Below are 27,285 nucleotides of genomic sequence, written 5' to 3' on the forward strand. Positions count from 1 at the left end.
GGAGCGGGGGCGGGGATGATAAGATGGAGAGTGAGGAAGAGTGGATGGGAAATGGATGCAGTAGTGTGGTGAGCGTGGTGTGGTGCGTATGGTGGGTATGGTGGGTATGGTGGGTACGGTGGGTACGGTGTGATCGTACGCTACGCTGGGCTGGACTTGGCTGGCCTATAGTGGGTGAGCTCTGGGTGGGTGGTGCTGGCTGGGCACGCTGGGTGAGTGGAGTCTCTGGCTGGCGGCTGGCTGTCGACGGACTCAAGCTGGCTCCTGGCTGGCTGGATTCCAAGGGAGGCCCAAAGGCCAAAGGGGAGCGCGTGTCTGGAACGTATGGGCGTGTGGGATTCGGCGCACGGTACCTGCCAGCGAACAAGAGGCGCAGGGCACGGCGTCGCACGGGCCAATCTTGGGCTGCATTTTGACCCAGTCGACCCTACAGCTCACAAGGGCAAGGTCACGCCCCTCCCTGATCCAGCCTGCTCACTCAAGCAGAGATGCCACTCTCGGAACCCCGTTATCACCGCCACGCGGACACCTCCACCGTACGGTCCTCCCTCACTGTCCGCTCACTCACTGACGCTGGCGCGTCATGATGCAACCGCTGATGCAGACTAGAGTTGCTGGTATCTGCGTTCCAGTCCAGTTGCAACAACAACAAGTCCACTCACGACCATGGTGAGCTTCCGCCTTCTCGGAAAACTTGCTAACATTAGTCCCATCGCATCGTCCCCCCGACTGTGAACGCGTCCGCCGACACCTACCAGGTGTCGACGCAGGCGACCAACCACCCCGTCCTCGGCGTCCACGACGCTTTTCGCCACGGACCTTCCTCGGCGGCCCAGAAGGTTGCGTCTGGCAATGTCAGCGCTCTGCAGGCCCGTCTCGAGAAGGTGAGTTGCGTCTGGGAGCTGGCAGCGGTGTGCACGAGCTGTGAACGGCAGGGTGCTCGATGCTGCGTGCTGAACCAGACCTCCCCAGCTGCTCCAGTCGTGGTGTGAAGCTGACGACAGTGGGAGCAGACCCAGGCGCAGCGCCGCGCAACCATGCAGCGCGAGAACTTTGGCCTCGCCGTCCCCCTCCGACAGACGATGGAGGTCAAGCTTGCTGCTGAGGTAAGCTGCGTCACCTGCATGGGAGCTGACATCAGACTGCTCACCACCCCGTCCTCCTCGATGCGACGCCGTACGGCCTCCCGCTCGGCGGCTCGCACAATGTCGCCCTCGAGGTCCTGCAGGGCAAGGACGAGACGCTGGACCACGTCGACTTCATGGGCTCGAGCGACGTGCGCGAGGTCCTCGACGCGAGCGCGGCCATGGAGCGCAGCCGCGGCATGTAACATAGAACGCTGGGCGAGTCCTCGCTTCGGCGATTGTAGAGCAAACCACAATTCTGCATGTAACAATATCTAACTACGCCCGGTAGGCGATTAGGCAATGGCCTCATAGCCATCACGGCCCTTGGGCTGCTGGCTCGGCCCATCGTCCCCGCCAAGTCGGTATCCGCCAGAAGGGAAAGAGCCGGGCGGCGTCGGCGCCGTAGGCGGGCGGTTCTGCGCCCCCGTCTGCCCCGGCTGAGCCTGAGTGGGGAGAGACTGTCCACCGGCGAATCCGCCAAAGCTGCCCATGAATCCGCGATTGGCCCAGGCGAGATCTCCTCCCCTGTCGCGCAGGGCAGCGAGACCAGAGAAGTAGATCGGCGCCTTGAGCAAGGCGAGAATGACGCCGAGCACGACGTGCGCACCCCGCATCCCGCCGATGATGAAGATGATGTCGAACACGCCGCTGAAGAGCACGATCGAGAGGAAGAACTGCAGGCACTGGGTGCTGGGGAGCTCGAAGGAGACGAGGCCGAAGAGCTGGGGTCAGCTAAGCCGGACTCGAGTGAAGCTTTCCACAACTGTACGTCCAGGTCAAGGACGAGAAGTGGAGAACAGAGGGGTGGTGATACACACGAAAAGGGGAAAGTTGTAGCCATAGTCCCGCGTCCCCGCGGCCATGAGCGAGATTGCCTGGCATCAGTCGCGGCGTTCATCATTCTTCCCACGCGGGGTCTATGTACTCACCGCCGCGATCCGCACGAGCATGACGGGGTCTTGGCCCCCGAGGCGCTGGATGATGGGCGACGACATGGTGATTTCTGGTCGAAGAGATGAGTGGAGAGCAAGAGGAGGAGAGACAAGGACGAGGTTGCGTCAGTGTCCGAGGCTCACGGTGGGAGGAAGTTGGTGCCCCGCACTCTCCTGCGGTGACTCGCCCAATGTCGCTGCGCCTTTTGTTCAGCTTGGCCCTCGACGGAGAGTGTATGCATGCAGAGCAGGCCGCGCTGGTATCTGGGGCATGCACACTATGCATACTATTCCTCCTTTCCCCCTATTTCACACGATCTCCACCGGTCCACCACGCAAAGGCAAAGGGAGGGGTGGACCACGAGGCGTGCCTAACCGAGTTTCAAGATAAGATCGGCACTTACGCCCAGCGGAAGGAAGGTGCATCCGTCCAGACTCACTTTCGCGTTCCCCACTTGCTCATTTCACCCAACTAACCTCCTACTCACCAGCATCTACCTGCATTGCGCTGCCTCTAGCATCTTGCTTCTTTACCAGCATGCGCACGAAGAGGAGAGCAGCCCAGAGTCCCGTCAAGCTCGAGCTCGAAGTCTCGATGCCCCAGCGCAAGGTCGCTTCGCCCGAGGTGAAGCGCGAGGATACGGCCCGGCGGCGGAGTACCCGACTCCCTCCACCTGAAGTGAAGCCAGAGCCAGAGCGGCGGACGAGTGGCCGTCACAGGGCGGTCGTCGATTATGCCGCCGAGTTCCGGATCACGCCTGAGTCCTCGGACGATGAAGAGGATGTGAAGGATGAATCGGAGGAGGAGGATGACAAGGAGGACGTGGAGGAGGCGATGGACGAGGACGACGTTGAGGCCGACCTGGGAGTTGAGAGTGAGCCTGGGAGCCCCGTTCCGAAACGGAGAAGGGCGACTTCCGCGCAGTCTACCCCGCAGGCGACGCCCCGACCAACGAAGGCGGCGAGAACATCTCGAGCATCCCAGACGCCCAAGACAGTCAAGACTTCGCAGAGCACGACGCCCTCCTCGTCCAAGAAGCGCAAGGTCGCCCCGGTGACAGTGGATTCAGGGTCGGAATACGAGGATCACGCTGCGCCTATAGTGGTCGACTCTGACGCAGCCTCGCCCGAGCCGCTCATCGTCGGCGAACCCACCCCGGAACCCGGCGCAGACGGCCTAGTCGACTCGCGAAAGTACGAGAACTCCCACCTGCACGTGCAAGGGTTCGAGGATCCCCTCCCCGTCGTCGTGGACAACCACTGGGTGTACCTCTTCTACCGCTTCTGCGCGGAGCGGCACGAGATGTACTACCGCCGCAAGGCGGGCGTGCCGCGCGACCAGCTCACGACCGACCCGACCATGAGCGCGGTGCATATCGGGAATGTGTTCAGGCAGCTGGACCCGAGCTCTATCATGATGCGGGACAAGATCATTGCCGACGGCGATCAGAGCGTGGACGAGGTGTGCTGTAAGTAAACTTCTACGCTATGAGGAGGTTAGACTGAGCTAATGACAGTCCGCGTATTCCTTTATTGCCAGTTTTACAATGCCGACTCGTGGGCCGCCCTCTGCGAAGCTGCAACCGGGGACGTGCCCAGTTGGAAGACGTTTGAGAAAGATCTGCCAGCCATGGAGAGCGCGCTGCACGACTTGAGCATCAAGCAGAAGAAGAAGATCTACCTGGGCGGATTCCAGCTCGTCCCGCCCACCGTCTACTTTGACCCAGCGCTAAACCGCAACCGGGACAAGAACATATACAACTTTGCCGCGTCGCTGCGCCTAGTCATGGCCATGATGGAATCCGGCTTACCGGCACAGCTGAAATCGTGCCGCTTCGCCGTGGACGCGTCCAACGTCCTGCAAACGATTCCGACGCTTGGCGGCTTTTTGTCGTTGAACATTCTCTGTTTCCTCAACGACACGCCACAATTCACCTGGCTCTACCGCGACTTTGCGACCTGCGGCCCGGGAAGTCGCAATTACTTGCGGCGCATCTTTGGCCCCTGCATCTCCAACGCCGAGATGGAGGACGCGGGCCTCAAGTGGCTCACGGAACAGCAGTTCAAATACTACGCCCGTCTGGGACAGGACGCGCCGCACGAGTGGGAGAACGGCCTGCGGCCGGGCATGCGTGTGCTCGACGTTGAGAACGCACTGTGCTGGGCGCACCGGTACGTGAATGCGTATATGGGCGAGGGGAGGCGGAGGGGCAAGCCGAAACTGAAGAGTTTCGCGGATTTGCCCATGCCCCGCTACGATCCCGCTGTCACTGAGGGGTGCACCCACGCGGCCTGGGCGGCGGAGGAGCGACATGTCGGCAACTCGAGCGAGGCGCCGTGGGCGACTGCTGCGGAGGATACGCTCGATGGCGCGATCAGCGAGCAGGGCGAGGACGTGTATGAGATTGAGCGTGTGGTCGCGAAGCGCGGGAGGTTGTTTAGGGTGCGGTGGAAGGGATGGCCGCCAGAGCAGGATACGTGGGAGACGGAGGCGACGCTGCGAGATGGAGCAGAGGAGGTGAGTTACTTCAGCGCGCTGGAGCGAAGCGACAGCGGCGTCTGCAGCGAGCACTGCGAGGGCGATGCGCGGGCAATGAGTCTTCATAACGCTCAAGCCTCGAACGCAGCTAGTTACGTCTCACCCTGATACTTTAGCTGACACCCAGGCCCTCGAAGACTGGCTCGAATGGGACAAACGCATCTGGACAGCCATCGAGCGCATCCGCGTGCAGCACGCGCCAGAGACGACGCCCGACGGGCGACCAGTCAAGATCGCGGGCAACGTGAACGCTCAGCGCGGGGCAATCGCGAGACAGAACGAGCGCGAGGCGCGGGACCGGGCTGCTGAAGCTGAGACGAGGGAGGAGAGGGGCGAGGAGCCCCCGCTGGATGTGAACGAGGAGGAATCTGACTCTGCGTCGGATGACAGCTTGGACAGTATGGACTAGATGGGAGTGTGTTGGGGTCGGGGTGTGGAGACCGGGGTCCGCGGCCGCGCGACCGAGAACATCTGTGTAGTCATCAGCGAGATCTGTGCTCCTTGCTACGTATGCCGTATGCTGCTGTGTAAGAATCGATGCAGTCTATGCTTGCTTGCATGACGCGCTACTATATGCTATGTACATGTTGTCCCAAAAGTGTCTTTTCTTTGCGTGCTCGGCGTCGGGTACCGAGGGGTCTTACATGTGTCCTCGGGATAGGTCGCGGGGTGGCTTGCGTCGTGGTCCAGGGATCGATCCCTCCTCAGCGTCCCATCAACGACCTCGAGTCGTCACAAGCGGCCGCTGAACTCTTAACATTCTAGTTCTGCGGGTGCGGCTTCACGTCCACGCCGAGCTTGGCACACGCCGTCTTGTACAGCGCCACGACCTGGACGCGGATCTGCATGCGCTCGCTGATCGGGCCCGCGGGCCAGGGTACCGTGGCCGTCTTCTCGCTCCCGTCGGCCGCGACGTAGGACCAGGTTCCCGATTCGCCGTCGAGCGTCGTCATCGTTGCCGACTTGGCGCCCTCGTCTGCGAACGCGCGGACGATGTACAGGTTGCCGTCGGCGTGGTCCTCGTTCATGTGGGTGGTTGCATGGGACACGATCTCGGGGGAGAAGGTCATGCTGGCTAGAGTGATCGGTACGGCAGGATGCGGTCAAGAGAGGTGGTCCACGGATGGCACGAGGACGTTTTGGGTGTAGAATAGAGATGGGGCGATGCTTGTACAAAGAGAGAAAGAAGACGATGCGTTAGTGATGCAATGACCCGCCTCGCTGGTACGATTGCGGCTCAAGTTGCCGGAGTCGGCCGAAACGTGCCTTGGCATCCGGGCCTGTGCTATCAGATTACCGCAACGCCCGGCCCGTGAGTTCTCGGCGTATGCATGGTCTGTCAGTCTCTCACTCCGCAACGCCCCGCATCCCTGCATGTGCATTTGCGCTTTGGTTAGATTCTACAGTCGCCGCTATTGGGCATGAATACATTGTCCTTTTAAGCTACAATTTACAGGTTCTCCTTCTTGATGACCTGGTCGAGGATGTTCTCAAACTGGTCCTCTCCGACGGCTCCGCTCGTGGCGTACTTCTTGTCGAACACGAAGAAGGGCACGCCGGTGATGCCGCTGTCGACGGCGTCCTTGTACTGTTCCCGGACCTCGGCGTCCTTCTCATTTCCGTTGAGCCAGTCCTTGGCCGCCTGCTCGGTGGGGAAGAGGCCGTGGCTGACGGCGATCTGCGCGAGGCGGTCGCGGTCCGAGGGCGAGTGTCCGTCGACCTGGTAGTTCTTCATGAGGTCGAGAGCGACGCCGGCAGCCTCCTCGGGCTTCTTGTCCTCGGCATAGGCAGTCAGGCGGTGTCCGAGGTGCGAGCTGGCCAGCTGCGCGTCCGAGGCAAAGCCACCAAGCCCGAGGGCCTTGTATTGACGGTCAAAGTTTTGGGCAAAGGCCTGGGACCGCTCCGCTCCATAGTTGTTCGCCATGTACTCGCGCCTGTTGACGGGCTTCTCGGTGAACTTGCCCCCGCCGCCCAGCTGGAAGGGGTGGAAGTGCACGTCCAGCTCGGGCGCAGAGGGGTGCGTCTTCTTGTAGTTCTCGGCCGCGACTTGAAGCTGTCGAACGCCCAGGATGCAGAAGGGACAGATCGTGTCGGATGTGATGTCGACGCGGAGCTTGCGCGCGCCGTTCGCGGCGCCGGTGGCTGCAGCGGAGGCGGACATTCTGAGTGCTTTCGTGAAGAGTATGGTGAGGAAGAGGTAGACGAGGAGTGTCGCTAGAGTGCGTTTCGGGGATACGCTTTTGTGCTTGTGCTGGTGTGGTCGCGATCGGTCGACGACGTCGATACCGGTGTCTGTGATGTTGGTGGCGTTCGTGGTGGGAATGGTTGCAAGATCGGCGGATGATGCATTATATACCACCCCTTGGAGCGCGGTGTCTGCGGTGTCTGCGGGCAACCTTTGTCATGGGGGGTGATCGGGCTCCATCGAGTGCCTTCTGACGTTGTTCCATTGCTCTGCAACTCCTCACGCATTTAGTAAGCCCCCATGATTGCCGCGGCTCCGTTCCTGACCGGCACCGGTTAGATAACGGACTCGGTATTCCACAGCTTACATACACATGTCCGTCTGTGTGCAGGGCTTTCGTTTGATCTGCGTATGCAGGCCCATCGCTGGCTGAGAAATTCCAAGCATGCAGAAATGACTGCGGATACGTCAGCGTTCTTCCGCACTAGCACATTCCGCAATCCGCACTCACGTCTCTGTCAGCCAAAGCACCCAGACCTCGGGCATCGGGCATTTTCACTGACGATCAAACAACGCACGCGATTGTCTCGTGGTCGACCAGGAACCCTGAGGTAAGCCATGCGCGACTGATTTCGTGATCAATACAACTCTTACGCGAGCCACATCCCGGACTGAATGCCGCTGGGCCGATCTCGCAGCCATCACTCAATTGCAGCAATGCGTGCCTTGCCCGATCAGAGACTCAGTGCGTCGTTGCCTCTTGGTTACAGTGCTTCACGTGCTACACGCTGCTCCGCGAAGCGAGCGAGGGAGTGAAGATGCCGCACGCACCGATCCAATCATCACCTCGGAACCTTGTCCGCAAGGCTTCGGTAGATGAACGCCATATTCGCTGCAAACATGAAAGCGTACCTAGTGTACCTGGCCCAAACCCGACGACCAGCCTCCCGACATTGCGAACCCCCTCAACTCTCCTGCTGCCGTTGAGCCTAAGATTGCACTTCCGGGTGCAAAAACAAGCGAGAAAGGGTAGATCATAGGCTAGCGCAGTCTGTACGCGACTGACTTTCCAACCGAGCCGGTACTCAAAACTTACGAGCGGTCCGAGACGAGGCAAACTTCACAGAGTCTAAGCGATCTTAGCTCTCGATGAGGAGCGCGGAAGAGTAGCGGATCGCCGGCGCCAAGGGGGGTTTCATGGCCGCGATTCCACGATGTCCACGTAGCGCTCTGCAGATCAGAACTGCCATGTCTCATGTCGAGTGGGCCCGAGTGGGACTTCCATGACAGCTCGTGACAGCAGCTTGTGCCATGAGCCACTCGAGCCACATTGCATTGAGTCATGAAACCTGCAAACGACCGGACATCAGGCTGCAATAACGTACGCATGGTGTGTCCGAGATGGCATGCTCCAATTCAGTCGGCCGGTGACAATTGAGTTACATGAGCACAGAACACCTTGTGCATCCGGCACACCCGGTTTTGTGACACGCCGACACGCTGGAAGGTACTGGGTGACAGACAGAAGGGGGAGCAGTGCAGAGCATGTTACCCTCGGCCGACACTTGACGACGTACGACGACACCCCGTCCATCCGGACACAAAGGTTCGTGAAATCCGGAGGCTCAAGGAACAGGCGCTTACATGATCAACACTTCAAACTCAGGACATGGGTCATGCATGTAGCGAGCGTCAGAGGCCCTCGTCAGCTCATTAGAGACGTCATGCAATCTTCTGGGGTGCTCTGTTTCGCTGCGCTTTCGACTGCGCCAGCGTCCTGCAAGTCCTGTCCCAAGGAACACCTACATGAGATTCTTACGTACCGGTGTGTTTCGGGGCACTCCGGCACCTTTCAGTCGTGGGCTCGTGGGCCATGAAACCTGAGCGTCATGAGCGGGTGGTGGAAAGTGCACGGCTCTCGAGCGGCTGTAGCACGTTTCGGAAGCCGAGAAACGGCGGTCTTGTTGGCCCGTCGGAGAGTCTCATGAGGATTGGAGGGAGGCAAGTGAAGGGTCCGGCAGTGGCGAAGAGGGGTTAGGGCCATACGCCGGGCAGAGTGACAGCATGCTGCCACGCGCGACAGAATGGAGAGGCAGTATGCGTGTGCCGAGTTCGAGCAGAATATTTCTGTTCTGGGCGAGCTGGACGTCCCAATGGACGAGCCGGCGCTGGATCCTGGAACCAAATAGTGCAGCACACCTGCAACTGGAGGCACTAGGCAGAACGAGGGCAGATCGAGCACAGCCAACAACCAGGGCTTGCAGCAGGGCAGACGACCCGCAGACATGACACAATGGGCGGGGTGAGTCAGGGCAGGAAAAGTCAAAGTCAGTCACGAGTCGGCCGGGTTGTATGGTGGGTCTTTTCTTGACGCGCCTGTCTTCTTTTTCGCGTTGCCCGGGTTGGCTGACTCGGACCCTTGCGCGCGCACCCTTTGCCGTTTGGCCCTGCGCTACAGCGCTGCATGGCTGCAGTGCACTCTCCTGCGCCTGCGTTCTTCTGCGGGCGTCGCCGGCAAACCAAACGACGCTACGGCATACCCCTCTGTACGCGAGCTCTGCACTGCGGGACGTCGATATGCGGGCATCCCCCCCCCCCTCCTCTCCTCGCTACACAACCACGCAGGCCAGTCACTCACTTAACCACAACATCCTCATCCCCAGCACAGCAATCCCTCGTCTTTCCTCCCTAACAACAAAACGCCATGGCGCTCCCTTGTTGATCGTCGACTCTTCTCGCCTCCTCGCCATCTCTATCCCCACCTTACCCACCTCGCACTCTCTCTTCTCCCCGCACCCAACACACAGCCTCGGCCCACCCATCTGCACAAAACTCGTCGTCGCCAAAACTCCGATCGCCTCCATCAGATCTCAATTTGGATACTCGCTCCCCGGTTCAAAACAAATCCAGCACCACTGACCGAGCGACCGACCAAGACTCTACTGCAACAACACATCTCGCATTGCATTGCATTTTGCTCTCTCCGACTAGCACCGGCATCACCGCATCGCATACATACTGTTCTGGGCAATACGACTTGTAACGGCGGCGGAGGATCGGTGCAGCCACACAATACACCAAACACCTCTCCTGGCCATCAATTGCCGCACAGACCGTCGACTTGTTTTGATCGCAGCAAGTCGGCAACGCATTACGAAGCTTCATCCGCATCAGTCCGTCATCCCCTCCGACAATTTTGCTCTTCTCACCACCGTCACCGTCGTCACCACAAGGTACGTCTGGCTCCACCTATGTTCACTGTTCTCTCCGCATATCGGGACGACAAGCTGACACCGACCCAAGTTAGCGACAAGAAGCAGACTATCCGTCCCGCCTAGCCATGGGGCGCTTCTCGTTTCCGACGCTTCCAAGCGTCCTGGATCTACTACCAGACACATCGCCCCAAGTTTTCTACCCACCGAGCCGGCCATCGTCTCGTGCATCGAACGGCCCGGCGTCCCCGTCGAGAGGACGTCCCCGACCACAGAGCATTGACGGCCGGGTCCAGCAGCTCGCCCTCCCACTTCCCCCGTTCCCGCATTTCGCACACCCGATGACAGCCTCTCCCCTCGAGGCTACGACAAACTCCACCGCAGCCGCGCTCGAACCCCAGCAGGAGCCTCTATGGGAGTTTGGCGCACTCACGCTCGACACTTCGAGCAGCAGTACACGGCGACGCTCGACGCACAGACGTTCCCAGAGTACAGCGACCTTGGCGACATCCAGGGAGTACCGCAGTGACTACCATTCCTCAGCGTCGAGGGGGCTCGAGCGCCCGATCGAACTTCGCCGAGACTCGATGACGACCTCAACCAGTGCTCTGTCCCTTCCGACATTAGCAGAAGACAACGACGACAATCCTCCCGAGCGACCCAAGTTGCAGAGGGGCCGGACATGGGTTGTGGAGCCGCCCACCACGTATACGCACTCGAGGCGGGGGTCCAATGCGACGATTGCTGGTCAATTTGTGTCGCAGACGACTTCTGGTTCCTTACGACACCGAGCCACCATTTCATTCGGAACACCAGCGTCACCTGGTCTGTCGCGACGAGGTTCGTTTGCAAGTCTGCATGGCGAACCAACCCCGCTCCCTGTTCCAGCCTCAGTGTCGGTCTCGGATGTAGCGGCATTGGCGACCATGTCTCAAGAACCCACGACGCCTTCTCGCCGGAACAGCACGGCCAACCCCTCTGACACGTTACGAGCACGGTTACGCACCCTCTCCCAGCTCGAGGGCAAGGCACCTGAACCAGGTACGCCTCCTCGCCTGCTATCACCAGCGACCCCGCGTAGCAATCGGGGTACGCCGGGACATTCTAGCTCCGCACGAGGGACGCCGGGCAGCTCAACGCCGACGTCCTCGAACCACCACCATCATCTCGCTCCGCCGTCGCCGACGCCTACAAGTCGCCGGCTGATGCGGTCACACAGCCACCGGCACTCCATGCCGGATGCGACACTCCTATTTCAGGACCTGCCGACAACGTCGTGCCTCCGTCAGCCTGCGCAGCTCCGAATGGGCGGAGCGAAGGAGACCCTTTGGGAGCCGAACCGCACGCTGGAGCGGCGGTCCTCGGCTCGTGAGTCCAGCCGCGGTCTGGAGCGGCGCTCGTCACAGCGCGACTCGAGTCGTGACTCGCGCACCTCGAACCGCTACTCGCTCGAGATGCCACCACCACCCTTGCCCCTGTCTCGGCGACCGTCCGCCGCACCCAGCGTCTCGGGCGAGGAGCCGCCCGAGATCCTCCTTCCGTACCGGAGTGCGCCGCGTGACGCTCCGGGTGACCTGTTCACTGTCCGCCCGCCGCGTCCGCCCCGCCGCGGCTCGACGCTAAGCATGGTGGAGACCCCGACCCCGACGAGCAGCGAGCAGTCTTCCCCGGGCAGCCTGGTAAGCGACAGCGGGTCGCTGTCACCGACATCGATTGAGAGCCTCTCAATAGGTCCCGCAATGATGCGGGAGAGGGAGCGCGAGCGCGCACGGGAGGAGGCACAGCTCAAGCTCACCGCCATCAGCGCATACAGCACGAGGCGAAACAGCCGCGGGCCGGCGTGGAAGGCGCGCCGCGCACGCGTCACGCAGAGCATGCACCTCGACCTGGACGAGGAGCGGTTCCTCGACTTTGACGACATCTAAACATAAAACATATAGTACATAGCACGTGGGCACGAGGAGCGTGAGTGGGAGGGGGGCGAAGGACATCTTAGGTTGTATTTGTTGTGAAGTATTGTATGCATGCATTTGCATTAGTCATGAGGGCGAGTGTAGGGGCGATAGGCCGTGGTCTGGACTGCACGGCTTCTCGGCATGCTCAGGCGCTCAAGAGGGGGGAGGGCTGGGATGAGGGGCGAGCCAGTCGGATGGCAGCAACGGATCCGGGTGGCTGGCAGCGCAGGATGGCCGGTCCGGCGAACCGAGGAGCCGCACGAGGCGTTTGTGGCTCCGCCTCCACTATCCGCCCTTCTTGCAGTGATGAGTGACAGTGCCGCAACGACGCCGGCGGCAGCGTGGTGTGCACGCAGCCCTGTGGGGCTTGCAAACAGTACAGCCAGCGCTCTCAACCAGGCGCAGCCGTTTACACAGCTGGACAGCATAATCTGGCGAGTGGCACTTGCTGGGTCTGTAGTACCACCACTCATGACTTGCAACATCTTACATTTGTCACATAACGTTAACTGGCCACTAGCTTCTGATTTTTCCCGACTGCCGTGTACACTGCGTATCCCTCACTCCCTGCGTACTCGGCACCCGGCATATACAAACTATCGCGCTGGCAAGCGTGGCGGATTTACTTGCAACACCCGCCCTGGAACGCGTCCGTGTCGCAAGTAACCCTCTGCACATTGGCGATGATGAGGGTCTTGTTCTTCCTGTAGTGTCAGCTTGCCCTTCCCCTCTGCACATTCTGTAGCTTTGAACTCGTGTCCCACGCCGGCTCGGCAAATACAGAGATAATGGAAACAACTCACAGAGGATACTGGCACACACCGGCATCGTAGCAGTTGGCGCCGACGAGGTACTCGATCCCCCCCTTGCCCGCCTTCAGGGTGTGCGCCCACTGCTGCGGCACAGGAAGGCCGACAAAGTCGCCCGGCTCGAGGGTACATTCCTGAATCTTGCTCGCTGCGTCTGGGTCGTCCTTCGTTGAGAGAGGCGAGGGACCCGGCGGAATGAGGAAGAGCGTGCCACTGCCGCGGATGATGTAGAGCCATTCTTCGGCTGAGGAGTGCGCGTGCATTTCCTGTGATTGTCAGCTGGAAAGCCGATGTGCACAGCTTGCGCTTAGGTAGAGCAGCGAAGGCAAGGAGGGCGCAGAGAAGAAGAGAGGATTAACGGAGCGAGGTGAGTCAGGCGCACTCGGGGCGCTGCGCCCGTGCATTTTTAACAATTTCCAATAGCCTCGTTATATCAGTCGGTAGATAGTGTGACTCTTACGCAACATAGCCGATTAATCACACAGTCATGGGTTCGAGCCCCATACGAGGCTTCGTTTTTGGCATTTTGCCCGGGCTCCGGACGATCTCCTGATCGTTCCCCACGCCTGGCTTAAACACGCAAGCAGGTACTGTAGGACGAGGGAAGGCGATAGGCAGTCGGCGCCCACCTCATCGCTGCCGCGGCATACTCACAGTCGACTCCATGTCGGGTCCAAGAACGTTCAAGTTCACTGCGCTCTTGGACATGCCAGCCTGGTTGGCGAGGCGGGCCTGCTTGAACGAGACGCTCTTGTTGAGCCAGTGCGTGCGGTCCTCAAACTTGACGTCGTCCTTCTTTATGACAGGATTGGCGGGCATGCTTGCTGTCGTGGAAGTTGCGTAGCCAAGAGCGCGCATCCGTTGCAAAGATGGATATGCATGTGCACGAGGTGACGTCTGGGTGACTGGACGACGAGCGCGCGGACAGTGGGCCGACCTCCACCCACGCGGGGACTCCACAGCCTCTCATGTTTTTGGGAGGGTCACGCTGCCCAGTCTGCGGCAGATCGAAAAGTTGCTCTTCCCTGCGCCTCGTCGTCCACCGACGTCCTCATCCACCGCATCCAGCCATGTCCGAGGAGAAAGTGGCCACCGACACCAAGCCCGTCCTCGACGTCAAGCCGGAGGTTTCTGCGGAGCCCGCTGCGGCTCCCGCCGCCGCTCCCGAAGCCGCCATGAACGCCGACGCCGACGGCAAGCCGGACAACAAGCGCGGCAAGTTCTTCGACTCGCGGGGCGGAAAGGGCGGAAAGGGAAGCAAGGGCAAGTTCCAGCAGCAGCAGCGCGAGAAGCGCGAGAAGAACAAGGAGAAGGGACGCGCCCGTGGACAGCGCCAGGGCGGATGGAAGGCGCGCGGCGAGGTCGATGAGGAGGCCGCCATGAACGCTGCGGCTGCTGGCGGATCGACCGCCCCGGCGAAGAAGGAGGGAGAGGACGGGGAGGAGAAAGAGAAGCGTCTCCCGAAGAAGCGCGCTGCTGTGCTCCTCGGATACTGCGGAACGGGATACAGTGGAATGCAGATGTGAGTTGCGAGGAAGGCTCACCACCAGGAACAGAGCTGACGACAACAGCCAGACCCACGGATCCAAGACCATCGAGGGAGACCTGTTCGAGGCGCTCGCCAAGGCCGGTGCTATCAGCCCCGAGAACGCGACCGACCACAAGAAGGTCGACATTCAGCGTGCTGCCAGGACGGACGCCGGCGTCCACGCCGCTGGCAACTGGTAAGTTGCACGAGAAGCTGTCCAACTGACGCCCAGTATCTCGCTCAAGATGATCCTCGACCCTCCCCTCCCCGAGGGCTTCTCGAGCTTAACGGAGTACGTCAACTCGTTCCTCCCCGCGCAGATCCGGATGTGGGGTTTCGTGCGTGCCATGAAGTCGTTCCAGGCGCGTACCGCGTGCGACTCGCGCGTGTACGAGTACCTTCTCCCTTCCTACTGTCTCCTCCCGCCGGCAAAGACGGACCCGCTCGCCGAGCAGCTCGACAAGGTCTCGCCCGGATGGCGCGAGGTCGTAAAGGTGCCTGCCGAGTTTGTCGATGCCGCCCCCGCCATCCCCGAGCCGAAGGAAGGCGACCCGGCCGACCCCAAATCGCGCGGCGAGTTTGAGCGCCGCCGCGGATGGCGTATCGACCCCGACACCCTGCAGCGCTTCCGCAACATGATCGCCGAATACCAGGGCACGCACAACTTCCACAACTACACCGTCGGCAAGCCCTTCAAGGATGCCACTGTCAAGCGCTACATGAAGACGCTCGACGTCCGCGACCCCGCCGTCTACGGCGACATTGAGTGGATCTCGGTCCGCATCCACGGCCAGAGCTTCATGCTTCACCAGATCGTGAGTAGAGCACTGTGTAGCTGGCGGTTGTCTTAAGTCTCGTAAGCTGACGTCCCAGCGCAAGATGATGTCCCTCGCCATCCTTGCTACCCGCACCGGCACGCCGCCCAAGATCATCCCGGCCACGTTTGAGAACAAGCGTGTCCACATCCCCAAGGCCCCGCCTCTTGGTCTTCTGCTCGAGCAGCCGCAGTTCAAGACGTACAACGACAAGGCGCAGAAGCTCCCGAACCACGGCGCCGAGCCGCGCGAGCTCGTCGACTTCTCCAAGTACGAGGACGTCATGCACAAGTTCAAGGTCGAGTGGATCTACGAGCGTCTCCGCGAGCTCGAGCTGGAGCAGAACACGTAAGCTTCTTTCCTGGTATGAGAGCTGACCTCAGGTTCCACAAGTGGGTGCGCCAGATCGACTGCAGCGGCAGCAAGGACTTTACGTACCTGAAGTAAGTACTCACTGCAACTACGCAGCTAATCGAGCTGACAAAAACTAGTACCGAAGGTGTCATTCCTGAGACGGCTCTTCAGACTCTGACGAGCAAGAAGTACATTCTGCCGGGTGACAAGCCCGCGCCCGCCGACGGCGACGTCGACGCCGACATGGAGGCGGCCGAGAAGGCCCTTGACAGCGACGACGAGGACGCCGCCCTCGAGGGTCTCTCCAAGGAGGAGCTCGAGGGATAAGCTGTTGTACTGTGTAGCGCGAAGCGCACGAGTCCAAGCAAGCGCCCCGTCGCAAGAGCGGTCATTGAGAGCGAGTCCGCTTGAGATCGCTCCATCGCTAAAACTCCAGCTCGCTCCAGCGAGCAAACGCATCAACATACATGCACGGCCGAGCATGGCCAGAAATAGACCAGACCCGCAATGCATCATGTCTCTCCAACTTTTTTGCTTGACGACCGGAACAGTCCCGTCCGAGCACATGCCGCCGGTATGTCCGCCCCCCGTCCTTGACGACGGTGCCGTGAAGCGTCGTAGCCTCCGGGCATGAGTCAGCACGCCGCACATGCTGAGATAGCGTTAGGCGCTACCGTGATGTTGTCCTCGGCAGATGTCCGGCACGGCGTGGCACGGAGCGGTACGACGACGGCGTGCTCAAGACGGGATGGCACGAGCACAAGCGGGACGCCACGAGCACAAACGAGGTACGGTAGGAACACAGGAGCGTTACTCCAGCAGACCCAGTACGGCGAATGAAGTTGAAATGTCTGTGCGTTTCTGTCCGCGGCGCCCACTTTCAAGCCAGTGGGGAAGAAAACGACGCCAAGGGGTCCGAACAGAGCAGAGAACAACCGCGGAACACCCCAAGCCACACGGACGTACGGAGAGACAAGCACCACCGCCACCCCGCCCGAGACCGAGCGTTACTGCCCGTCCGACGCGCAGACCCGGTAACACGGACCGTGCAGCCGCCACAGTCATTTCAACCGCTGGTCTGGAAGCTGAGCTTCGCGGTCGGTCGCTGAACACAAAAGCATCAACGCAAAAGCCACAAGCTGTCGGCTGCGTCGGCTCCGACCACGACGCCCCAGGCGGAGGCGACGTGAGGAGAAAATCTCGTTATCCTCGTAAGTTCCGGAGCCCCAGTGAAGTTGGGGTTCTGAGGGTCTGGGAGTTCGAGAAATGTTGAGTCAGCGGGAGGTCACATGTAACACCCTCTCATGTTCCTCTCACGTTCCTCTCATGTAGTGCTGGTTCCTGCGTTCCTCATCAAAGTCGCCGAGTACGCCGCACAGGTATCAGTGGGTCCTGGTCGGTTTCGTCGGTCTCGGATCACAGTTCGGCCAGAGGTTTTGGCAGATGGAGCACAGCCCCGTGGGTCCGCCTTGTGATGCCTCTGGATGATCTTGAAGCGTGGAGAGGAGGCCAAGACGCCCAGCGTGCCGAGGACGCCGAGCATACCGACCGAGCGGGACTGACGACGGCCAAGCGGGCCTGCGGAGTTTACACTGCAGTACCTGCAGTACCTGCAGTACTTCGTGTCCGCGCCGAAGACGAGGAACGCCGAGCGGTTCCCAACAGTGCTGGTGCGGGCTTCAAAGGTCCATGCAGCCTCATGGTGACTGACCTCACCTCTTCCTCTCCTCTGTTCGAAACGGACCGGTGATGCCAAGCCCGATCACGAGCACCCTGGAGATACGCAGACATGTCCTTTCCCCAGTCGTGTGCCCCGCACTCTCTCCATAACGCAGACCCGTGCTCAGCACCGCCTTTATGAACACTTCGCTGACGGGTCGAGGGTTCTCCCTCCGAAGTCGGTACTCGTGACCTAGACCTCGTGCCGTTGTGCCTTCCGGTCAGGCCGGGCAGCGCCTGGCGAGTGGGGTGGGGCTCGCTCAAAGTTGTAGTGCGAACATGTGTCTTGCATCTTGACCAAGCTCTGACGAAGCTCTGCCGAGAGCCTCCAGGCTGTCAGGAACGAATTCCACGGTGCCTCGTGCCTCGGACCTGAGTGAGTCGGAAGTGCCTCGACGTCATGAGCCAAGCTGCTGCAGGCTCGAGGCATTCGTCTGCATCTGTGGCTTTTCTCTCACTCACACTCGTGAGCTCTCACGGCACTCTCGAGTTTCTGCGTTTGTTGTCAGGTTGAGGAAGTCAGAATATTTGGCTGTCCTGGGATTGGGACTTCGTGGCAAATGATCCGGTATTGTGAATATGAGGTCCCCACCAAGGTCCGCATTGAAGGAAGGGGGACATTACTGGAAGCCCAATCCTAACCTTATTAGACTATAAGCTGTGCGCATGCGCTCATGCGAGTGCCCGTGAGCATACTGAACCGTTACGATTTTACGATTAAACTCGGGGTTGAGGGTTCTTCCCTGTCCCCATTAACACCAGGTATATCCAAGCTCAAGCAGGCTCGGACAGGTGGGCAATGAGCCAAAGGGAACCAAATATTGACAGTGGAAGAATTCGACGCACATAGAGTTACGACACCGCTGTTCATGAATACGCAACTGTGAGTGACATGTACGTCGGTTAATGAATGGAGCAAGGAAGGGCCTGGCCGGACCGCCGGTCGCCGGTGGGCCGGGGTGATGCCCTCAGCGTGCGCTTCTGCTTACGTCTCGCAGCTTTGGGGTGCGCCGGCAACGATGGTTCACAGATCGTTACTGGTCCAAAAAAAGTTCGAAGATGGTGAGAGCGTGAGTGTGGGACACCCCATCAGGCGATATCCGCACCCGACCACTCCGCATCTTGGGAAACTCGTGCGCCCAACCTTGCTTCTGTTCCGGTTTCTCGGATCTTCCCCTCCAACTTCCCCCACACAAATACATTAATCTTCTCTTGCGATCTCGATACGATCCGTCCATCAGCGTATCTGAGGGGTAAAGAATGTGTCCGAGCAACAAAACGTAAACGGCGCTGAAAATAGAACGCGCACAGAAATGTCAAGTAGAGTTCGGATGCAGAGTGGTAGATGAACTTGCGACGCCTCGTCTGGCATTACGGAGTGTGGACGTGAGAGCGTGCTCGATGTCAGGTTGTGTCAGGAACCCGACTAAGCCGTGTACGGATCCGACGGCGCATCACTGCCCTCGCTCTCACCTCGCGAGCATTCGCTACCGCTCGCTTGCATTCCTGCTACCCCTACGGCAGACCCTCCACTTACGGAGGAGACGGAAGAGACGGGGAAAGTAAGCACAAGGGTGGGCGCCATTGGACGTTCGTCCCCCTTCGAGTGGTCGAAAATTCAGGCCCGCAGAGCTCCATTCATTCATCCCCAGAACCCTTATCAGTCCCTAAGACGTTCAAAAGACTTACGGATCTTGATTGAATTGAGCGATTGAGCGGTTTTGATGTAGAGTTTCGACCACCCAGTTGTCGTCACTGCAAGTGTACAGAGCCTGCGAAAACAAAGGAGGGTTGTTTACATCATACGCTCTCACTGTCCAACACGTCCACACCCCACTCGACAAGAGTAGTCATTGTGTGAACCTGTAATACGCTGTGCAAATCAAGTGGGAAGAATGTAATACGGGTTGTCCATGATGAAGTCAGAGGCGCCAGGCTCGACCCACTCACCCGAATCTCATGGCTGTGCTGAGGGTCTTCGCTCGGCTCCGCAGGATACGCAGGACTCACAGGATAACGCTGGCTCCGCACTCCGAACCCACGGTACGGCATACCGAGGATCCCTCTGCATGCTCGGCAGGCTCTGCATCTGCGGAGGGCGGCTGCAGGTTGCAGTTCGTGCGCCCCCGCGCCCCCGGATTGTCGCGCCCTGGTAGACGGCGCCCCAGACAGCCCAGAGCGAGACTGGCCGAGGGCGTTCGCGCCGGGGTGCGAATGAGAGTATGCGAGCTCGTTGGTTCGTTGTCGCTGGCCGCTTCGCGCCTCACTGCCAGCGGCTCCGGTCTCGACCGGAACGCTTTTACGACCTGCCTGCAGTGCGCAGAATGCAGCTTCACGCCAGTGCCAAGCCCCAGGACAGAGTTCAGAGGCAGTGAGCTAGTGAGAGCCGAAAGACATGCAGCGCAGTTCACAGCGATCTCGAGACCCTCGTCGTCAACGATCGCGTACGATCGTTCTGGTCACACCCTCTCAGCGGGCGCCGTACTTCGGTCCGAAGAAGCCCATAAGCGCCCATACGCGCAGCGAAGCACAGACATTGTGGTTCTCTGGCGAGACTAGCGTCTGCGCCGGTGGATCTGCAGTCTTCTGGCCGTGGCCCGTCGTCCATCGTCCACCTACGCTTGACCATGTGCTCTGTTCTGCCGCTGCGGTGTGATCGCTTCCGAAGCCTGATCAGAGGTTTACGCCGCGTTCGCCGTTGCGCTGCATGCGCTGTGTCACATCCTTCGTTCGGGGCGCTAACGCTGGGGAGATCGGAGCTACTGCGATGTAACTGACAGACAAAGTTGTTCTCCGGGTATATCCAGTCCGTACTGGTAGCTGCGTACTCCTTCTCTTCTTGTCAGTGCCTCCGGACCCTCCGCTCTTTGCGCCGCCTGCATCTGGTGCTGAGAGTGCTGGGCTGGGCTAGACATGCAGACAAGCAAGGCTGTGGGGGCACTAGAGACGCATGCCAGTGGCATCAGAGACAAGGAGGACTGGTGCCAGTGCGCATGCCCTGAGCAGGGACTTGGCCAGGGCCGGGGGACCTGAGAGCCTGAGGGACCTGACGCCTTGCTTGCCCTGTACGCCCTGCCGTCACTCTCATCGGCAGAGACTTCCTTGAATTACTCGATCCTCGACCACTCGTCTCTGATCGCGCTGGGTCTCTGCAGTCTCTCTCTGGCTTCCTGGCTCAACTGGCCGTGTGGGTTTGTGGGTGTGTGGGTACTGTGTGCTTGGTCGCTCCTCGCCGAGTTCGGAACCTACGTCCTCCCTCGTGTTTATAAGAAACCGCCCAGGTCCTCTTCCCTCTCCATCCTTCAACTGACCCCCCCTCCCACCTTCGACCACTTCGACACTACTTCGACAGCCTCGACAACCACTGTCGACGACCACAGACTACCTCACGACTGTCTAATTTGCTACACGCCTACTTCCTAATCCTTAACGACCCCTTAACCTTCACTACACATAATGCTCGTCAAGCTCGCTCTCGCTGTCCTCGCGACTCTCTCCGCGGCCGCGCCCTGCCCCGAGGGTGTCCAGGTCGTCGAGAACTGCAAGCAGTCTGGCACCGTTGCCTGGACCTTTGACGGTGAGTACGCTGCAGCAACGGTGGTGGTTCGAAGGAGCGCGTAAACAGAGCACCGAGCCGTCTGCCTAGTGGCTCGGGCCCAGACGGCGCGCGCCCAGGGCGCGAGGCACCAGAGCCACGGCCACTGGCGCACGGCCCTCCCTGGTTCGCTCCGCGCGGTGCCTGAATTTGGGGGATGACGATCCGCACTCAGTGCACCCACCGGATCCGTCTATTTCGGGCTAGTCTGCATGCATGCTGTCCCGTCCTGTACAGCAACAATGCTGACGCTCCAGATGGCCCCTACATGTGGGAGAGCGACATCATGAACAAGTTTGAGAGCAAGGGCAGCAAGGCCACCTTCTTCCTGAATGGAAACAACTACGGATGCATCTACGACCGCGCCGACCAGGTCAAGGAGATGTTCAACCGCGGCCACACGCTCGGCTCGCACACCTGGTCCCACGCCCACCTCAAGGGCAAGTCCTACGACTACATCTCCAAGGAGCTCGAGAAGGTCGAGACGGCCTTCATCAAGATCCTCGGCGTCAAGCCCCTGTACTTCCGCCCCCCTTACGGCGAGTACGACGACACGGTGCTCAAGGTCCTCTCGGACCGCGGCTACAAGAAGCTCTTCATGTGGACTCACGACACTGAGGACGCCAACGGCAAGGGCGCCGACTTTGGCCGCAACGTCATTGGCAAGGTCCGCGACCAGAGCCCCAAGCCTGCTCTCATCCTCTCCCACTCGACCCAGGACGTCAGTGAGTATAATAACAAAGGAGACATGCTGTGCCGTGGCGGCATGGCGGCAGATGTCTGAGATCCCATCTTGAGATCGATCTTATATCTGCCCCGCCTCCACAACGCACAAGCCCTCAGTAAGACTTTTTGCTGACACCCAGCCCACTCGCAGGTCGTCCCCTGGGGCCTCGACCAGCTCACCGGCCGCGGCTACAGGGTCGTCGCCGTCGACACCTGCATGGGCGACGAGGGCGAGTGGCCCTACCAGTGGGTCGGCAACCCCGGCCAGCGCGACGGCAGCTGGAAGTGCTAAGCGCTTTCTTAATGCTCAGCTTGTCGATAACTTGACTAACCAACTTCAACGGCATTTTACAATTACGCAACGAACCACCTTATAAACAACAAGGACACTCTACTGCTACTGTGCTCCAGGCTTGATAACAGCTGGAACCCAAAGGACACTCTCTATCGTACCCGTATAGTTTAAACCATACATAAGGACAATTTACATTTTCACCTAGCATTAGTTCTGCGCATGTAGTCTGGCGAATAATGCAATGATGCCAGCGAACGTAGCACGAGCGAGCGAGTGCAGCAAAGATAAACCACAAGGACAGGAGTGGTGTGAGGAGGAAGAAGAACGGCGAGAACAGGTCAGAGCCTTGGCCAGATCCGCCCAGTCGCCAATGACGTAAGGTCCGAGCGTCAGCAGAAATTTCCGTCCGACCTCCACCTGACTTCACCACTCTTCTCGCCACTACAAAAACACACAACAACAGCAATGTCCGCAAGCAGCTCAAAGGGAAAGGGAAAGGCCGTGAAGGTAGAGGAGGAGCACGTGCACGGGCCTAACTGCTCTCACTCTCACTCGCACGGCCACTCTCACGAGGAGGAGTATGACCACTTCGAAGGCAGCGAGGAGATCCAGGACCCCGTCGTGAAGGCGGCCGACATCGAGGCGGCGATGGAGACGAGAGAGCACTTCATGGACGGGGAGGTGCAGCGCGTCCAGTGCTGTGTTAGTGATATGGGTGAGTCTGCGAGTGAGACGGCGGCAGCGAGCGTGCAGCTCTTGCAGCTCGTCAGAGCTGCCGTCAGAGCTAGGCCCCGTCCCACTCTGCCTGTCCAGTCCGATTTCCTCAACTCCACTCGGGCATGTCTCGAACAGAACTCATTACGAAAGCTGTAATATCAAGGACAAGCTAACATCCCAGCGGGCATGTCCGAGTCCGGCCTGGCAGTACACAAAGTCCGCCTCGAGCCCGGACGCGAGTCGACCGTGCTCCACTCCCACCTCGCAGAGAGCGAGTGGCTGTACATCCTCCAGGGCACTGCGACGCTGCGGCTCGCGCGCCCCGTTGTCGCGGACGAGGGCGACATTCGGCCGCCGTTTGGTGCCGAGCTGATCGAGGAGAACAGGGAGGTCTCTGCGGGCGACTTTATTGGGTTCCGTGAGTACTCGCTGTCCTTCGGGCAATGTTTTGACGGTGGGGTGGGTGTTGGATAGAAGCGTGTTTCCGATGGGAGGGAAGGGGTTTCCAAGGGAGATAAAGAAAGGGAGAGAGGGGGGCAGGGGAAAAAGATGGGCAGCAAGCTCGCTTCGCTGGCTCGCTTCGCTCGCATGCTGATGCTGACGCTCGCACAGCCGCCGGAAACCCCAACGAACGCTGGGCGCACACGCTCCGAAACGACTCGGCCGCGCCCGTCGAGTACCTCCTCGGCGGCACCCGGCTCAACCTCGACGTCATCTCGTACCCGGCCCACGGCAAGACGCTCGTCACGCACGAGGGATCCGGCGCAGAGGGCATGTTCCAGGATCAGCAGTAAGGTTGCGGAGTGGCTCCGAAGGAGCCACGAGGGAGCCGCAGGGAGCCACGATCTGTCGAGCTCAGGCTTAATCTGGATCAGGACAGAGGAAGGAAAGAGACATCTCTTAGTGATAATGGCATAGATGTACAGGAACAACTGGATACAACAAGCACAGGAAGCACTACTTCCGGGGAGACTTGAAGAAACTCGTGATTGACTTCTGGTCCTTCTTCGCTTCAGGCACGGGGCGGGAAACTTTCGTCCGTCGCCCACCTTGCCGCTCTGCTTTCCGCTTGGAGGGCTTCTCGTCCTCCGAGTCGCCTACTTCGGTGACCTCCTGAGACGCAGCTGGTTTGGACTCCTGCGATGCTGGCTTCTCCTGCGAAGCCTTCACTTCTGACGTCGGCTCAGCCTTCGGTTTCGACGTTGTGGGCGTTGCGGGCTCAGCCTTGACGAAGGTCTCAGCCTTTGCCTCAGCCGTCGGCTTCGGCGTCGCTTTCGGCTCCGCCTTCGGCTTAACAGGGCTGTTTTGCTTCGCGAAGAAGGACTTGATGCCGTCTTTCCGCTCAGCGACGGGGAGGATGTACGCGTGCTTGCTCTGTCCAATCTTGCCGACCTCGGGGAGAACAGGGTATCTGATGTCAGCTCGGCGGACCCGTTGTAGCTTGAGTCGAGCTGATCACAGCCCGTCAGTCGTCCACACTCACACATCGAGCCCCGGCTCGCTCTGGAGCACGTCAGCCGTGCCGCCCTTCCCGTCCACCCAGCCCTGGGGCGTCTCGCCGAGATCGAGCCAGCGGGCGATATCCTCCTCGCTCCTCAGAACGCACGGCATGCGGTCGTGCAGCCACGCAATGTCCGGGGCGGGCACAGTCGTCAAGATCGTGAACGTAGCAAGCGGAACAGGGGCTCGCGCTCGTCCCCGGGCGCCGGCTGCCACTTGCTCGCAACGGGGGACTCGTACTCGACCTCATCCCAGAAACCCGCGAACATGACAATGGGCGGGTCCTCGGCCCTGATCCCGTGCTCCTCGCTCTGGTCCTTGAGCAGCGGTAGGCGGGCGAAGTGCGCCACCTTGGTCGAGCCCTTCTTCTGCCACTCGTAGTAGCCTTGCGCGGGGACGACGCAGCGTTTGCGCCCCTTTAGCGCGTGCCACAGTCCGCCCGAGGAGGGGTCGCTGATGTCAGCTAATGGAGTGTGGGAGAAGCTTACATGACGGCCTCGCTGCGCGCGTTGATCGTGTTCAAGGGACCAGTCGGGGGGTGCTTCGTCCAGTGCGGGATCAGACCCCACTGCATCGTCTCGATCATGGCATCGCCGTTCGAGTCGCGCCGGATGACCGGGGAGCGTTGTCGCGGGGCAATGTTGTAACTGCCGTCAGCTACGTGGTGAATCCGGAAGCTCGCCTTGGCCAGAAGTCCTGCTCGCGCTTCCACTTGAAGCCAAGAGCAGGGGCGGCGTGCCACTTCAAGTCCTCGGAGCCCTTGGAGGGCTTTGGAGCTTCGTCGCCAGTCTTGGGCTCGTCGTCGTCCTCGGCTTCCTCCTGGTCGTTGGGCGCGTCGCTCTCATCGCCGGCCGCATTGCTGCTCTCGAGGTCCTCAGCCTGCGGCTTCTCATCCTTGACCTCCGCATCTTCCGTGGATGGCTTAGTCTCGGCTTCCTCGTTCTTCACGTCCGGCTTCTCCTCGTCATGTGGACCTCCACCGCGGAGGCGCTGCGGCGCGCGTCCGCCAGGCTGCCGACGGAAGATACGCGGGTACTGCGCATCTAGCGCCTCGAGAAAGTCGATGTGCTGCTGTCCGAGAGCGAAACGCCCGCACATGCTGCTATTGCAATGTCAAAGGATGCGTGCCCGAGTGATGTGAACAAACTCAGATCTTGCGCGTCACCAAGAGGAGGAGGTGACTGTACCCCCGGTATGTAGCGGGGGTTGGTGCCTGAAATGTTCGGCAGCGCGGCCCGTTCGCGCGCGATCGCGCGCCTGGCTCACGCACCGCGCACGCGCTGGTGACGCTGATTTGTTTTGACGAGCCTTTCCCTTCCTGAATCTGGCATTACACACTCACCCACACACGCACATTGCACACACGCAGCATGCCGGCTGCTGCGCTGCATGCTCCGGTACCTGGGGTCGCCTCCGCCGTGCCCGAGCGCACGTTCACTGTGGGCGCGCAGTATCTCGTCGCCCGAGGCGAGGGACCACCTCGTAAGTCGCCTTCCCTCCATGCCTTACCCCGTCGCTTCCGTCCCGCATAGGTCAGCTGACGACAGGACCGGCAACTGTGCTCAACTCGCGCCTTAAGCTCGGCCAGCGCGAGGCGTACATCTCGTTCGTCGGCGAGGACAAGCGCCTCGATACGTGGGTGCCGGCGAGCGCGCTGGGAGACGAGATCCCCGCCGCCGGCCCGAGCCGGACGAACGGACAGGTAAATTGGAGCGCGCTCGTATAAGCTGACATCAGGCGGTACTCGCACCCGGCTCACCGGCGGACTCGGTTCCCTCAAGCCCCGAACGCGAGCATGCACAGGTCACGCGCGTGCGCAACTTCGAGGACGTTCGTTTCGGCGAATACCTCGTCAAGACTTGGTAAGCTGGCAATAGATCGCAGAGCTGAGACCAGGTACTACTCTCCGTACCCCATGCCGTTCGACGCAGGCACGCCGGCTCCCCAGTCTAAGGGGAAGGGGAAGAAGAGGAAGGAGCCGGGAGACGGCACCGCGCCGCGACCGCGAACACCGCTTGCGTCAGCCCGAAGCGCGAACGATGTCATGGCTGTCGGTGTGGGGAAGGACGGGGAAGGCGCGCGGGGAAGGCTGTGGGTGTGTGACGTGAGTTGCTCACCTCGCGGCGCAACTGACCAGCAGTTATGTTTCAAATACATGCGGACACGAGCGGGGTGGGAGAACCACACTGTAAGTTCACTAGGTACTAGAGGATCTGACAGTAAGTCAACTTGCAATCAGATGCGGCCACCGGGGAGGAAGGTGTACCAGCGGGGAAGCTACACGATATGGGAGGTGGACGGAGCGAACGCGACTGTGAGTAGAGGCATGATCGACCTCAACAACTGATAGGCAGCTCTATTGCCAGAATCTGAGTTTGTTCGGGAAGCTCTTCATTGACCACAAGGTGAGCTGGCTGGCGAGAGTTGGCGACCAAGCTGACGTACAGTCCGTCTTCTTCCACGTGGAGAACTTTTTGTTCTACGTTCTTTGCGATGCGGCAACGTCGACGCGAGATCAGGTCATGGCGTTCTTCTCCAAGGAGAAAGTCTCATATGACGACTTCAACCTCGCTTGCATCGTGACCTTCCCTCCGCACCAGAACCGCGGCTTCGGCAAACTCCTCATTGAGTTCAGCTACTACCTAACGCGGCATCCTGCGACGCGGTCGCCTAACAAGTCGCCCGGCACGCCGGAACGTCCACTGTCTGACCTCGGCCGCAAAGGGTACATGGCGTACTGGGTGTCCGTCGTGATTCGCCTGTGCCGACGGCTGCTAGTAGGTGCGCCAGCTTCCGCGCCTCCGACTCCGAAGAGTCCAGCGGCTACTGAAGGTCGTACACTGAGGACGCGCAAGGCCACGACTCCAGCCATTGCTGACGAAACCATCACGATAAACGGCGCAGGTAGGTTCCAACTGCCTAGTCCTATTAACCTGGCAGATCTAAGGAAACGCGCGGACCCCTCGACACCCGGGCACTTCTCAGTTGCTGCACCGCTTGGATCATTGGCGCGCGCATGTCACTTGCGCACAGACGACCTGCAGATGGTCTTGGAGGAGCTCGGGTTCTTGAGGCACCGCCGCGCAGTCTCGCGGCAGAAACAGGAAGAGGAAGAGGAGGATGACGGCGAGGAACCGGGCGAGTGGACAGACGTCGAGATCGTCATTACGCAGGACGAAGTCGAGGAGGCGGCCGCCAAGTGGCGCGTTAAGGATAAGCCTCTTCTGGAGGAGCAGTATTGTTTGTTGTAGCATGATTCCGGGCTCTGAGCATGCAT

The 27,285-nt window shown here is 60.2% G+C and overlaps 12 protein-coding genes and 1 non-coding gene across 13 annotated transcripts; 8 read left to right on the forward strand and 5 right to left on the reverse strand.

The window, feature by feature from the left end:
- Positions 1-2,597: 2,597 nt before the first annotated feature.
- Positions 2,598-5,007, forward strand: A1Q1_07621 (uncharacterized protein; the record flags this gene model as incomplete). The annotated part of the gene is made up of 3 exons (XM_014326633.1): positions 2,598-3,528; positions 3,577-4,577; positions 4,726-5,007. 3 exons carry the CDS (start codon positions 2,598-2,600, stop codon positions 5,005-5,007), a joined length of 2,214 nt encoding a protein of 737 aa, XP_014182108.1.
- Positions 5,008-5,359: 352 nt separating this feature from the next.
- A1Q1_07622 (uncharacterized protein) lies at positions 5,360-5,668 on the reverse strand (the record flags this gene model as incomplete). Its single annotated transcript, XM_014326634.1, has 1 exon — positions 5,360-5,668. The coding sequence occupies one exon, from the start codon at positions 5,666-5,668 to the stop codon at positions 5,360-5,362; it is 309 nt and encodes a 102-aa protein (XP_014182109.1).
- Positions 5,669-6,048: 380 nt separating this feature from the next.
- A1Q1_07623 (uncharacterized protein) lies at positions 6,049-6,759 on the reverse strand (the record flags this gene model as incomplete). The annotated part of the gene is made up of 1 exon (XM_014326635.1): positions 6,049-6,759. The coding sequence occupies one exon, from the start codon at positions 6,757-6,759 to the stop codon at positions 6,049-6,051; it is 711 nt and encodes a 236-aa protein (XP_014182110.1).
- Positions 6,760-10,336: 3,577 nt separating this feature from the next.
- On the forward strand, positions 10,337-11,920 carry A1Q1_07624 (uncharacterized protein; the record flags this gene model as incomplete). The annotated part of the gene is made up of 4 exons (XM_014326636.1): positions 10,337-11,036; positions 11,077-11,084; positions 11,128-11,363; positions 11,413-11,920. The coding sequence occupies 4 exons, from the start codon at positions 10,337-10,339 to the stop codon at positions 11,918-11,920; spliced, it is 1,452 nt and encodes a 483-aa protein (XP_014182111.1).
- A 652-nt stretch (positions 11,921-12,572) lies between these two features.
- On the reverse strand, positions 12,573-13,578 carry A1Q1_07625 (uncharacterized protein; the record flags this gene model as incomplete). The annotated part of the gene is made up of 3 exons (XM_014326637.1): positions 12,573-12,654; positions 12,754-13,025; positions 13,414-13,578. The coding sequence occupies 3 exons, from the start codon at positions 13,576-13,578 to the stop codon at positions 12,573-12,575; spliced, it is 519 nt and encodes a 172-aa protein (XP_014182112.1).
- A1Q1_t148 lies at positions 13,182-13,271 on the forward strand. The gene has a single exon. It is a non-coding gene; the product is annotated as a tRNA-Lys (tRNA).
- Positions 13,579-13,829: 251 nt separating the features above from the next.
- A1Q1_07626 (pseudouridylate synthase) lies at positions 13,830-14,487 on the forward strand (the record flags this gene model as incomplete). Its single annotated transcript, XM_014326638.1, has 2 exons — positions 13,830-14,281; positions 14,331-14,487. 2 exons carry the CDS (start codon positions 13,830-13,832, stop codon positions 14,485-14,487), a joined length of 609 nt encoding a protein of 202 aa, XP_014182113.1.
- Positions 14,488-14,532: 45 nt separating this feature from the next.
- On the forward strand, positions 14,533-15,783 carry A1Q1_07627 (pseudouridylate synthase; the record flags this gene model as incomplete). The annotated part of the gene is made up of 4 exons (XM_014326639.1): positions 14,533-15,102; positions 15,161-15,450; positions 15,519-15,545; positions 15,594-15,783. The coding sequence occupies 4 exons, from the start codon at positions 14,533-14,535 to the stop codon at positions 15,781-15,783; spliced, it is 1,077 nt and encodes a 358-aa protein (XP_014182114.1).
- Positions 15,784-20,631: 4,848 nt separating this feature from the next.
- Positions 20,632-21,788, forward strand: A1Q1_07628 (carbohydrate deacetylase; the record flags this gene model as incomplete). Its single annotated transcript, XM_014326640.1, has 3 exons — positions 20,632-20,752; positions 21,028-21,495; positions 21,637-21,788. The coding sequence occupies 3 exons, from the start codon at positions 20,632-20,634 to the stop codon at positions 21,786-21,788; spliced, it is 741 nt and encodes a 246-aa protein (XP_014182115.1).
- A 468-nt stretch (positions 21,789-22,256) lies between these two features.
- Positions 22,257-23,302, forward strand: A1Q1_07629 (uncharacterized protein; the record flags this gene model as incomplete). The annotated part of the gene is made up of 3 exons (XM_014326641.1): positions 22,257-22,506; positions 22,690-22,926; positions 23,121-23,302. 3 exons carry the CDS (start codon positions 22,257-22,259, stop codon positions 23,300-23,302), a joined length of 669 nt encoding a protein of 222 aa, XP_014182116.1.
- A 163-nt stretch (positions 23,303-23,465) lies between these two features.
- On the reverse strand, positions 23,466-24,119 carry A1Q1_07630 (uncharacterized protein; the record flags this gene model as incomplete). The annotated part of the gene is made up of 2 exons (XM_014326642.1): positions 23,466-23,919; positions 23,992-24,119. The coding sequence occupies 2 exons, from the start codon at positions 24,117-24,119 to the stop codon at positions 23,466-23,468; spliced, it is 582 nt and encodes a 193-aa protein (XP_014182117.1).
- Positions 24,120-24,665: 546 nt separating this feature from the next.
- A1Q1_07631 (uncharacterized protein) lies at positions 24,666-25,106 on the reverse strand (the record flags this gene model as incomplete). The annotated part of the gene is made up of 1 exon (XM_014326643.1): positions 24,666-25,106. One exon carries the CDS (start codon positions 25,104-25,106, stop codon positions 24,666-24,668), a length of 441 nt encoding a protein of 146 aa, XP_014182118.1.
- A 272-nt stretch (positions 25,107-25,378) lies between these two features.
- On the forward strand, positions 25,379-27,259 carry A1Q1_07632 (uncharacterized protein; the record flags this gene model as incomplete). The annotated part of the gene is made up of 5 exons (XM_014326644.1): positions 25,379-25,490; positions 25,541-25,643; positions 25,893-26,196; positions 26,248-26,322; positions 26,375-27,259. The coding sequence occupies 5 exons, from the start codon at positions 25,379-25,381 to the stop codon at positions 27,257-27,259; spliced, it is 1,479 nt and encodes a 492-aa protein (XP_014182119.1).
- Positions 27,260-27,285: the final 26 nt, after the last annotated feature.

This window comes from Trichosporon asahii (genome assembly GCF_000293215.1).
Source record: "Trichosporon asahii var. asahii CBS 2479 unplaced genomic scaffold scaffold00017, whole genome shotgun sequence".
Taxonomy (NCBI): Eukaryota; Fungi; Basidiomycota; class Tremellomycetes; order Trichosporonales; family Trichosporonaceae; genus Trichosporon; species Trichosporon asahii.